Source organism: Loxodonta africana, chromosome 19, assembly GCF_030014295.1.
Source record: "Loxodonta africana isolate mLoxAfr1 chromosome 19, mLoxAfr1.hap2, whole genome shotgun sequence".
In the NCBI taxonomy this organism is placed as follows: Eukaryota; Metazoa; Chordata; class Mammalia; order Proboscidea; family Elephantidae; genus Loxodonta; species Loxodonta africana.
In genome coordinates this window covers 62,883,075-62,895,588 of record NC_087360.1, presented here as the reverse complement: position 1 = coordinate 62,895,588, position 12,514 = coordinate 62,883,075, and the positions used below count along the sequence as shown (strand labels likewise).

The following is a 12,514-nucleotide window of genomic DNA, read 5'->3' as shown; positions in this document are numbered from 1 at the left end:
CCCATTAAACGTTTGGTGATTTACTGGGTATCCTATAAATCAGCCTGGACAGTGGTCTTTGCTCATGGAGCTTTAAATAAGAACCCACAAAACTCTTCCATCATTTCTATAGAAGTTTTCTTTCCATAGGAAACTTGCCTGATAGGGTTCTTAAAATTTTTGGAATAAGAAAAAATATGAACAGGCTCAAATATGAAACTCCAGTTTTACTTTCAGGGGATGACATAGATTTCTGCAGCCAAGGAAGGGGAGAGGGAAGGTAGAGATTATGGAAAGGACGGGAAACATCGGAATATATTTAAACCAAACACAAACAATGCTTTATCCCCCTAGACACACACATACAGCGCTGGACAAAACTAGCTCCTGGTGGCAATGGGATCTTATGAATACAATACTGGCTTACAGCATGGGGGGTGACATGTGCCCTGTATGCCCTGATCCTGGGCACAGAAAACACCACACTACTGTGCAACTTTGCTACTCACTTGCCACTGGATTCCAGAAGCTTTAGAAAGGATGGAGAGGCAGGCGTGTCAAAGGCTCAAGCTTGCTCCTCTTTACTCGAACAGAATGTCTTAGTTATCTAGTGCTGCTATAATAGAAATACCACAAGTGGATGGCTTTAAAAAACAGAAATTTAATTTCTCACAGTTTAGGAGACTAGAAGCTCAAATTCAGGGTGTCAGCTCTAGGGGAAGGCTATCTTTCTCTGTCAGCTCTGGAGGAAGGTCCTTGTCTCTTTAGCTTCAATTCCTTGGCTTCTTGGTGACCTTCATGTGGCATGGCATCTCTCTTCCCCGTCTCTCCTTCTTTCCCTCACTTGTTTAATCTCTTTTATATCTCAAAAGAGACTGACTTAAGACACGCCCTACACTAATCTTTTCATTAACATAACAAAGACAACCCATTTCCAAATGGGGTTAAAACTATGGACATAGAGGTTAGAATTTACAATGCATATTTTGGGGGGACACATTTCAACCCATAACACCCCACCCTTTGGTCCACCAAAATTCATGTCATTGCCACATGCAAAACACATTCACCCCATCACATCATCCCAAAAGTCTTAAACCAGCCCCAAGTCCAAAATCTCATCTTCTGAATCATCTAAATCCAATATGGGTGAAACTTTAGGTGTATTTCATCCTGGGGCAAAATTTCTCTTCATCTGTGAACCTGTGAAATCTAGACTACAAGTTATCTGCTTTCAAAGTACAACAGTAGAACAGGCACAAGGTAGACATTTCCATTACAAATGGGGGAAACTGGAAAGAAAGAAGGGATAACGGACACTAAGCAAGTCCAAAACTCAGCAAGACAATTTACATTAGCCCTCAAGGCTTGAAAACAACCCTCTGTTCTCTGAGACCATCTGGGCAATGGCCCTGCCCTCTAGATTCTGGGTGTTGGCCACACCCTCTGGATTCTGTGTGGAGGCCCCTTAGCCCTGGGCTTCAGCTCTGCCTTCCAGGCCCACTGGGATGGCAACACTTTCCCTCATCTTTGGGTGGTCCCATTCTCCTAGTCCATCTGAGTGGCAACCCCACCTCCTCGGCCCCAACAGGCTCTATTTTTCTGCCCCTTGGGCATTGCAGCCCAGCCCCCTCAGCCTTGGGCAGTGGCCCCATCCCCTGGCATACTCTGAAACAAAATTGGCAAAGATGCATCTCTTAAAACCTAGGAAGTTGAGGCCGCACCCTTTCATATCCAGAAGACCATGGCCCCACCCTTTGAAACTGAGAAGGCCCTGCTTCTTGTGCTCCTTCCAACAGTTCTGCTGATCTCCGAGCTGCTCCAGGGATGGTCCTTTTATTTTCCTGAAGGGCACAGATGAAGTTCCTTTGGCCTGTTTCCTTCCTATAAAATGCCAAGAGGCAGATGGCACTCATTCCTTTCATTCTTTCTCTGTCCCCTGCGGTCTAAGCTGATGGGTTTCCTGCTGTGGTAACTGGTTAGGTCCATCAGTCACAGGCTTAATCTCTTCAACAAAAGATTGTGTAGTCATGGCCTCAGTGAACATTCTAGGACACATGTCCTTAGTTTGTATAACAGAAATTTCCAAATCTTTAAGTTGTGTTTTCATTTTCATTTTGCACAGCTCATTTTTAAGTTCATCTCTCTCCTCTCACATTTTGCTATAAATGGCATAGAGAAACCATGCAGCCCTTTAAAGTCTTGCTTAGAAATTTCATCAGCCAGATATCCAAATTCATCACTTACAAGTTCTGCCTTCCTCCAAACATTTGAACATAATTGAGACAAGTTTTTTGCCACTGCATAAAAAGTATGGCCCTTCCTCCACTGTCTGATCACGTGTTCATGATTTTCCTTTACAGCCTCACAGAAGCACATTTAATGTCCACATTTCTAGCAACATTTTGATGCTGGCACCATATGTATTCCCTAAGATGATAGAGATTTTCTCTATAGCTCTCCTCACTTCCTTCTGAGCCCTCACCACAACTGTCGTTGACATCCATAATTCTACCGGCAGTCTCTTTCAGGTAATCTAGCCTTTACCATTAACCCATTTTTTTAAAAAAGACCCATGCTGTTGAGTCGATTCCAACTCATAGTGACCCTATAGGACAGAGTAGAACTGCCCCATAGGGTTTCCAAGGAGCAGCTGGTGGATTCGAACTGCCAACATTTTGGTCAACAGCCATTTCTTAACCACTGTGCCACCAGGGCTCCTTTGTACTATTAGGCACCTTAAAACAGATACCTAAAATGTGGAAGCAGTTTTGGAATTGGGTAATGGGCTGGAAGAGTTTTAAGGTGCTTAATAGTGAAAAACAAAACAAAACCTGTTGCCGTTGGGTCAATTCTAACTCATAGTGACCCTAAGGACAGAGTAGAACTGTCTCGTAGAGTTTCCAAGGAGCACCTGGTGGATTCAAACTTTCAACCTTTTAGTTAGCAGCCATGCCCCTTAACTACTATGCCAGCAGGGTTTCCTCTAATGGCAAAAGGCACCTTAAAACTCTTCCAGCCCACTACCCACTTCCAAAAACTGCTTCTACATTTTAGAGCAGTACCCCACTCTACCGGTACCAAATTCTGTCTAGTGTCTAGATAACAATTCAATCCATAACACAGACTTTCCATTTTTGTTTGATGAGGATTAGGAAGAAAGGGAGAAGGATTAGTTCTAGTTTACTGTGTCTGTCAAAAGCCAACTCTGAATAGAAAAGAAAGGAGTAAGTGGATTATGACAAGAAAACAAATGGAGAAAAAAGAGGGCAACAGATGGACCGCATTCAGTAATATTTATTAATTGATTTTAAAGGGAAAAGAGGAGATCCATTCTAGTTGTTCACCTTCCTATGAACCCTGGAGCCTTCCAAAGCCCTGAAGGGGTCCTTTTGGAAACTGCTGAGGTAGATAAGAGCTGTTTCATGTCTAAAGCAAGGGAGGCTGGTGCTTAGAGAGTTGTAGTGAGGGAGCCAAGGACAAAAGCCCAAACTGTGACCTTTTCCAGCCTCCTGCTCTCAGCCTAGGCCACAGAATCTGGAGAGTGGTTCATCAGGGTCTGGGCAGCAGAAGGTATGCAACTAGGGGTGCTCTCTTTGCCCTGAGCACATAGCACAAAAGTGAGCAATGCGATGGGTTCCCCTGCCAAAGCCCCCTGCTGCTGTAAGAGCAGTGAAGCACAGACAGCCTGACCCCCCAGCTGCTGAGGTAGTGGTGAAGTTCAGGGATGGGGTTCAGAAAACTTCCTCAGAGAGAAAAGAGGGAGGGGAAGCCCCAGAGGATGGTGAAAACCCACTTAGTAAAGATTCTCCCTCCCCAGTGTGCTCCCCACCCCCAGTTTCCATGGCCCAGTCATCGGGTCCTGAAGGATAGTTTTTCAGCTGGGAAATTCCACAGGTCTCATTCTGATCAGAGGCCAGAAGCTTTCCAAAGGTTCTGGATCAACGGAGTTGCAGTTTCTCATCCTTTAAGGCCTAAGAAACTCCTTCGGGAAGCCCTGAAAATGGAGGTAACATATCTTGGGGTGAGGGGTGTGGGGGGAGGGTGGGAAGCTGGGGAACTGAAGGGAAGGGGCAGAGGTCAGAGATTCTGGAAACTGTAATTACCCAAAAGCATCCGGGCCCCACCCAGCCTCAAATCCCCTCCCTCCAACTCCAACCAGCCATTTCCCAGAAGAACTGGCACTCACGGGTTCCTCACTCATGTCTATACTTCACACCAGAAGTGGATTCTCACCAATGTAGCCATCAAACCTTTGAGAGAAACCAGAGTTGAGGCCGAAGGGTTAGGAGAGCCTCTCTGCAAGTTGGAGCCAGCCCTAGTGATGGCAAGATATCTGGGCTCCCACAGAGCTGAGGGAAACCCAAATTAGAGTTGATCAGACAGGGTCAGAGGCCTTGGGTCACAGAACCACTTCCCGCGTCGCACCCATGATCTCCAGTGAAGAACAACCCGCCCTTCCTTCTTTGCTTCAACCCTTGGAAAGGGTGGGTTAGGTACGAGAAAGAAAAGGGTCCTGGGGCCCATTTTGGCTCCCTACACCTGGTTCCCACTTCCCTCAATGCAGAGACCCTCTGCAGCTCCACCTCCTCCTACTGAATTCCAAACTCAAAAAGTTGACCAAGGAAGGGGGACACCGAATCCTTGCTGACTCAAGCCACCGGTTCCTCTGCCCCGGTTACCTACCCGGTTAGCGGTGGGGACTGCCTAGACTCCGCGGGGCAGGCCAGGGCCACAGGCGCACCAGCGGAGTTGCGGACGGGGGAAGCGGTGGCGCGGGGCTCCACCGGCCGGCAGCTGCCGCAGCGGCACAACAGGCGGCGGAAGGCGCCGCGAAAGTCCGGGCTGCGGCAGTAGATGAGCGGGTTGAACGCTGAGTTGGCAAAGCCCAGCCAGTTGAGGGCGAGGAAAGCCGGGCTGGGAACTAGAGTGGGGCCCCCGATGGCGCGCACCACGTTGGCCACAAAGAAGGGCAACCAGCAGAGAGTGAAGGTGCCCATGATGAGACCCAAGGTGCGCAGAGCCCTGTGTTCGCGAAGAGGCAGAATGCGCGCGGGCTGTCGACCGCACGAGGGCACCCCTGCAGGTGAAGCGCACGGCCCCGCCGGAGCTGGGGGCAGAAAGCAAGGCAGAGCCTGTGGAGAGTCTTCTGGTGGGAAGCGCCCCAGCTCTCCGCGCAGCAAGCGCAGTTGGCGCGTCGCCACGATGAAAACTCGTGCGTAGACGAAGAGCATAACAAGCAGCGGAAGGTAGAAGGAGACTAAGGAGGAGAGCAGCGCGTAAGGCATGTTGGAGGCGAAGGCGCAGCAGCGCGGATTGGAATGGCAAAGCTGCGCCTCGGCGTCGGCCCCCACGCGCCACCACTGGCTCATAATGGGCGCAAATGACACCGCAGCGGACACAACCCACACCAGGACCACGGCCGCCCGGGCGCGGCGCTTGGTAACCAGAGCGCTGTAACGCAGTGGGTTGGTCACAGCCAGATAGCGGTCCACGGCCAGGGCGCACAGGGTTTCGATGCTGGCGGTCACGCACAGCACGTCCACCGAGTTCCACAGCTCGCAACCAGTGGCGCCTAGGGGCCAGTGATCAGTGAGCGCCACGGTGGCCCCCGGGGGCACTACCAAGAGCCCCACCACCAGGTCGGCTGCGGCGAGCGAAGTCACGAACACGTTGGTTATGGTCTGGAGTCTCGGCGTCCGGGCGATGGCCACGATCACCAGTAGGTTGCCGCCCACGGTCGCCAGCGCTAACAGCGCCAACAGCGCCCCGGCCAATGCCGCCGCCCTCGGCACCCCTGACAGCCCGCTAGTGTTGGCGGCAATGGGCGCCAGGGTGGGGGCGTCTGGCCACGAGGCCAGAGAGCTGTTCCCGTGAGGCCACGGAGCCATCCCGCGGTCGCGCGCGGGGCGTGGGGGGAAGGGAAGGGTGTGGCCCAGCCCTCCCGGCTCAGGGGAGGGGACAGCGGGCCGTGGGAGCGATTCTCCTGGCCTGGGCCATCTTCCCTAGTTGACCGGGTCGAGAACGCTCAGCCCTCCCCCGCACCCCCTTTGTGCCACTGCTCAGGGGAGGAGTGACGCCGCTTAAAGGGGCAGCAGCCAATAGTGTCTACACCCGGACTCAGTAGAGGAATTGGAGGGAGGGGAGGAAGCGGGATGGATGCTCGACTTTTCCTTTAGCCAAACCTGGAGTAGTGTACGCTCTGACTTCTCTGTCACGATCTATCCACTCGCGCCACGGCCAGCTCCCCACACTCAGCCCGGCGCCCCCTCCACACTCATTTCCTGGAGCTCTGCAATTCCTTCACGGAACGGTGGACACTGTCCAGCAGCAACGCTCAAAGAAGTATATTGGAAAACCCCTTTATGTGTCAGAGGACGAGGTACCCCCATCCAAGGCAAGCAAAATAATTCACAGTAGCCCCTCATCGACTTGGGTGCCCTTCCCTAAAAAAAAAAAAAAAAAATTTAAGGTATTTTAAATTAAGTAACAGAGGGCAGCCAGTATCTTTTCTCCTCTCCCAAGACCTCATTCCAATGAGGTTTGTCCCCCTTTTCTATTTCACTTACCCTCCAGTTTTCTGTTCTTTTTATTTTTAGCTACTGCGGAAATTTGCCGTTTCTCAGCTAGCCATTATCATTGCCTGTCCATTTTCACTTGGATTTGGCACTAGGTAGCCTTGGATGCTGAAGAGCTTTAATTTCTCCTTTTCCTCCACTCCACACTCCCCACTCCACTCAACCTAGAAATTTTCTAATGTGCTTCTTCTCTTAAAATTCTTAAAAAGATGTACTAAAAATAAATTGGGATGACCTCTTGGTTTGACGTTGAGGCTTGTCCACCATCACCATCCAACTACCCAAAACTCTCCCATCACCTCCTCTCCTCCATGATAAAGCGTTCATTGCACTTCCTCAAAGATTTTATTCATGAACTTTAAAAAAGTGCAATACATTGAGCTGAGTTCACATGTTGCATCTTGAAGGATGTAGGAGGTATTTTAATGTTTCTTGAAGTCTTTCATTCAGTTTCATTCAGAAGTTTCCCTCACCGAAGAAGCTCAGAATTTCCTGTACCTGTTCCCTCCTTGGCACCCAGGCTTAAAGCTTAATTCCACCAGCCAAGCTCTCCCAATCTCTAAACCAGTGCCCCTCAAATTGTGTGTGGGGATCCATTTCCAGGACTGGAAAATGAGCCCTGGGGTTAAAGTTGAGGGGCAGGAAGATATGATACTTTTATTAAAGCCTATAGGGGCCTGATCCTTGAGCTGTCTTTCTTCCTGCACTGAAACAATGGGACAAAAGAGGGAGAAAAAAAATCATGGAAAATGCCTCCAGGGCTATGCCCTAGCATGTCTCTTTTGAACAGCTCTGTATATTTCAAAAGAACTCTGTATAGTCACTGGTCTAAGCAATCCCTCTGGGAGGCTGAGCCAGGGGTTGGCAGTTAGAAAGGTTGAAGGGGAAGTAAAAAAAAAAAAGAACCTAAAATTATCCCTGAGGAAAAAGAACCAGCTCCATCTCCCGGGAACCTAGCTCCTCACCCATGAGCAGGGTTTGTCAGTGGCTCCCAAGCAAATTCCCTTCATGCCCATGAGGTATGCCAAGCAATCCTTTGGACCCACAGAAATGCAGTGTGGGTGGAGGTGGAGAGGCCCAGCCTCTGTCCCCTCTTATTCCCCTTGTCCCCAGCCATGCCAGAGTGGTGCAGGCCCCACTTGGCCTCCAGTCTTGGCTGTGGCTTCTTGCTGATCATCAAAGCGGTCACTCCCAAGTTGAGTTTTGCAACACCCCAGAGAGTTGCCAGTTATCTCAAAGGGGTATCACAAGATTCTCAACAACTAATCTCTAAAACAAATACATGCCATTCAGGACAGCAGAGTTGGTAGGGGATGGGAAAGGGATGCCAGGAAGTCAAGCAACTTCAACTCGAGACTGTATCCACCTCTAGTACATGTAGCCTTGGGCAAGATACAGCCAACTGAACTCTCCTGGGCTCCTTCCTGACCTGTCAGGTAAATACAGGTGCAGACACACACATCCATGCACCCAGTTGTGATGTTCATAGGACCACGAGCTACAGCCAGCAGGAAAGTACTCTCTCTCCATTGTTGGTTCTGCTCCTCAGAGGCTGATGCCTCCTCTGGCTCTGCCGACCATATATTCTAAATCACAGACCACCATGTACCCCTGACAAAATAGGCTAAGCTGCACCCCTGGAGCCCCCAACACATAAACAGCAGCCTGGACTCCGTAGATTCAGAAGCCGGTATTCACTGCTTATTCCAAGGGCACAGAACAAAGTATTTTACATACTTTCAGAGAAAGTATGTAAAAATGGTTACATTTTCAAAAGAGAGAAATTTTGCCAAAGCAGATGAGTGCCCCTGAATTTGGGGAATGATTAGGCCAATACCCCAGCCAGACTGTGAGAAGAGAAATTCCAGGCCCCTGTTAGTGAGGCTTTTATGAGTAAGCAGAGCGATGCTGAAGCACCAGGCATCCATCCCCCACTGCTGCAGCCCGTTCTTCCTCATTGCTCAGTCTGGCCTCTCCTGCCCTAGCAGCTGAAGAGGTGAAGGGCTCCCTCATTTGCTACTTTAGTCTGTAAGGTTATTCTCTTTTTTGTGTGTGCTCTTGTGATCTTTAATTTTTTGACTAGATAATTCACATTGTCAGACCACCAAAAGATAGTAAATGAATACAATAAAAAGTGGCCTCCATTCCAGTTTTCATTCCCCTTATAGGTAACCACTATTAGTCCCCTGTTTATCCTTCCAGTAATATTTGAAGGATACAAATGCATATTCCTTTGTCTTTTCTACACAAATCGTAGCAAAATATACCCACTGTTTTGCATCTTACTTATTTTAACTTAATAATATATATCTGTGATCCTTCCAAACCAATACAGAAAAATGCCCGTTTTCATTATTCCATTGTGTATCATAATCTATGAAGCCAATTCACTACTGATGGATATTTTGTTTACTTCCAATCTTTACTAAGAGATGATATTGCAATGAATAACATACATGTCAGTTCACACGCGTGTAAGTATATTTGGAGGATAAAACATAGAATTGCTATGTCATAGGTATATGCAGGAAACCCTGGTGGCATAGTGGTTAAGTGCTATGGCTGCTAACCAAAAGGTTAGCAGTTCGAATCTGCCAGGCGCTCCTCGGAAACTCCATGGGGCAGTTCTACTCTGTCCTCTAGGGTCTCTAGGGTCACTATAAGTCAGAATTGACTTGACGGCACTGGGTTTTGGTTTTTTGGTTTTAGGTATATGCATTTGCAAATTTGAAAGAGATTGCCAAATTCCCCTCCCTAAGCAATGTACCAGTTTTCACTCTCGCAGTCATTTTTGGTGGCAAGCCGGGGGTTGGATGCCAGTGGCCTGCTGCTCTGGGAGGTTGTCCTATTGACTGGTACCAGGGGAATGAGTACTGCCTGGTCTGTAGAGGTCATCCAACTCTGGATAGACGTGTACATTACCTAGAGAGAGAATTACCATAGCCCTCCTCCCCCAGACGACCTTTGTTCTGTGCCCTTGGAATAAGCAGTGAATACCGGCTTCTGAATCTACGGAGTCCAGGCTGCTGTTTATGTGTTGGGGGCTCCAGGGGTGCAGCTTAGCCTATTTTGTCAGGGGTACATGGTGGTCTGTGATTTAGAATATATGGTCGGCAGAGCCAGAGGAGGCAGCAGCCTCTGAGGAGCAGAACCAACAATGGAGAGAGAGTACTTTCCTGCTGGCTGTAGCTCGTGGTCCTATGAACATCACAACTGGGTGCATGGATGTGTGTGTCTGCACCTGTATTTACCTGACAGGTCAGGAAGGAGCCCAGGAGAGTTTAGCTGGCTGTACCTTGCCCAAGGCTACATGTACTAGAGGTGGGTACAGTCTCAAGTTCGTAATCTACCCTTCTCGATTTAAAGGTCTTGGAAGGGAACAAAAAATACAGTAGGCTTAGGTGCCCCCCTTAACCTGTCTTCTGTTTTCCCAGGTAGGGGGTCCCCCCAGCCTATAAACCTAAACCAAACCCACTGCCATTGAGTCGATTCCGACTCATAATGACCCTATACCCAATAGGACAGAGTATAACTGCCCAATAGAGTTTCCAAGGAGCACCTGGTGGATTCAAACTGCCGACCTTTTGGTTAGCAGCCATAGCGCTTAACCACTACGCCGAGTCAAATTTCACTTTGTTCCCCCAAAGCAGTCCTGCCAGTCCTAGGGCTGACAACTTTCTGGTCATAGGCATTGCTACCAAAACCAGTAGCTGTGACATCGATTCCAACTCATGGTAATCCCACGTGTGGGTTTTCAAGGCTGTGACCTTTGAAAAGCAAATCACTAGGCCTTTCTTCCGAGGTGCCTCTGGATGGGTTCAAACCATGAACTTTCGATTAATAGTCTAGCACTTAACCATTAAAGCCACTCAGGGACTCCTATAGACATTGCTAGAAGGGCTTTATCCCATAATAGAGAAGGGGAAAAAGGAAAGAATAGCTCTTAGAGATGTGAAGGTGACACCTTTGAGGAGAGCCAACTGTACCTTTTTCCCAGCCCCCATGAGCAGACATGCCCTTTCCCACTCCTAGTAGGACAGGTACAGTTTAACCTTCTGTGTTCCCAGTTTTGGCCACCAGAGCCCAGAAGAGACAGCAGTAACCTGGGTCACACATCCTGCCTCTCTCTTGCCTGAGCTTGTCCCCAACAGTCCTAAGCTTCCTGTGAAAATGTTGCTTCATGGTTGCTCTGCAAGATATTGGCAGCAGGGTAAGAGGGGATTATCATTTCTTTTTTACAAAGAGAGCTATTAAGATTTAGTGAGGAAAATAAACAATAGATAAGGGGTAACTTCGTTCAAGGGTAAGACAGTATACAATGCAGGGGAAGTCAGCACAACTGTACAAGACAAGGTCATGGAAGCTCCATAGACACATCCAGACTCCCTGAGGGACCGAATTGCTGGGCTGAGGGCTGTGGGGACCATGGTCTCAGGGAACATCTAGCTCAATTGGCATAACATAGTTTATAAAGAAAATGTTCTGTACCCTACTTTGGTGAGTAGCATCTGGGGTCTTAAAAGCTTGTGAGAGGCCATCTAAGGTACTCCACTGGTCTCACCCCTTCGGGAGCAAGGGAGAATGAAGAAAACTAATATTAAAAGGGAAAGATTAGTCTAAAGGACTAATGGACCACAACTACAATGGCCTCCACCAGACTGAGTCCAGTACAACTAAATGGTGCCTGAATACCACCACGGACTGCTCTGGCAGGGATCACAATAGAGCATCCCAGACAAAGCTGGAGAAAAATACAGTACAAAATTCTAACTCAAAAAATAAGACCAGACTTAATGACCTGACAGAGACTAGAGAAACCCCAAAGGTATGACCCCCAGACACCCTTTTATTTCAGTAATGAAGCCACTCCCGAGGTTCACCCTTCAGCCAAAGATTAGACAGGCCCATAAAACAAAACAAGACTAAAGGGGCACAACAGCCCAGGGGCAAGGACTAGAACACAGGAGGGGACAGGAAAGTTGGTCGAGAAGGGAGAGTGTTGACAAGTTGTGGGGTTGTTAACCAATGTCATAAAACAATATGTGTACTAGCTGTTTAATGAGAAACTAGTTCTGTAAAACTTCATCTAAAGTACAATTAAAAAAAAAAAAAGATTTAGTGAGGAAACTTGTTCAGGGCCACAGCAAAAATGGGATGATGAAGCTGGGAAGGAAGTCAGTTCTCCTCAGTCTCCACCTTGCAGATTTTCTCTTCTGGCCTTGACTGGCAGCTCTTTCCACCTTCTCTTCAGAGAGGGGTTTGGGAACATAGGGTAAAGACGTGGAGGTGCAGGCAGGGCCAGAGTCTGAAAGCCAGTCATTAGCAGTCATTGTCCCTTAGCCCCCTGAAGAAGGTAAAAGGGTTAATCCAGTAGCGGAGAGGGGTATAGAAAGAAAGAGCAAGGAAGGGTGGAATTCTGAGCTATGCCAAGTCAGGGTGGAACTGAGCTCCCCCAGAGCAGGAAGGATGGCTTTGTTTATAGGGGCACAGTTTATCTGCGAGTCCAGAGTGAGGAGAGCCTGGAAGGGGTGGGGAGCCAGGATGCAAGGAGGAAAAGAATGTAAACAGTGCTGGGAATGTCAACTCTCTTCTCGGAGGTGGGGAGAATGGAAGACAGCCCTGGCTTTCTAAAAAGGGTCTTCCTTTTTGGCACCTGGACCCCATTAAAATACTTCAAATACTGCCATAAACACTCAAGGCTCAGGGTTCCCATGGCTCCCACGGCCTTATCAGAACCACAGAGCACCAAGAAGACCTGAAATGGTGTTATGAAGGAGAAGACTCCTGCCTGGGTGGCAGTGTGGGTCTCCTCCATTCCTTTATCCTCCCTCTCAAGAAGAAGAAGGAGGAGCCAAAGAACCAATCAGAGTCTGTTTTATGCGGTGTCAGCATTGTGGTCTGGGGGCAAGAAGGAGCCGTTGCTCTTGGAAAACAATAGAGAGCAGAGAGCTGCTTAC

The 12,514-nt window shown here is 48.6% G+C and overlaps 1 protein-coding gene across 1 annotated transcript; it reads right to left on the bottom strand.

The window, feature by feature from the left end:
- Positions 1-4,661: 4,661 nt before the first annotated feature.
- On the bottom strand, positions 4,662-5,870 carry ADRB3 (adrenoceptor beta 3). The gene has a single exon (XM_003412408.2). The coding sequence runs from the start codon at positions 5,868-5,870 to the stop codon at positions 4,662-4,664; it is 1,209 nt and encodes a 402-aa protein (XP_003412456.2).
- Between the last annotated feature and the right edge of the window lie 6,644 nt (positions 5,871-12,514).

Coding starts and splice junctions, on each gene's coding strand:
- ADRB3 (XM_003412408.2), bottom strand. CDS start 5,870: ATGGCTCCGTGGCCTCACGGGAACAGCTCTCTGGCCTCGTGGCCAGAC.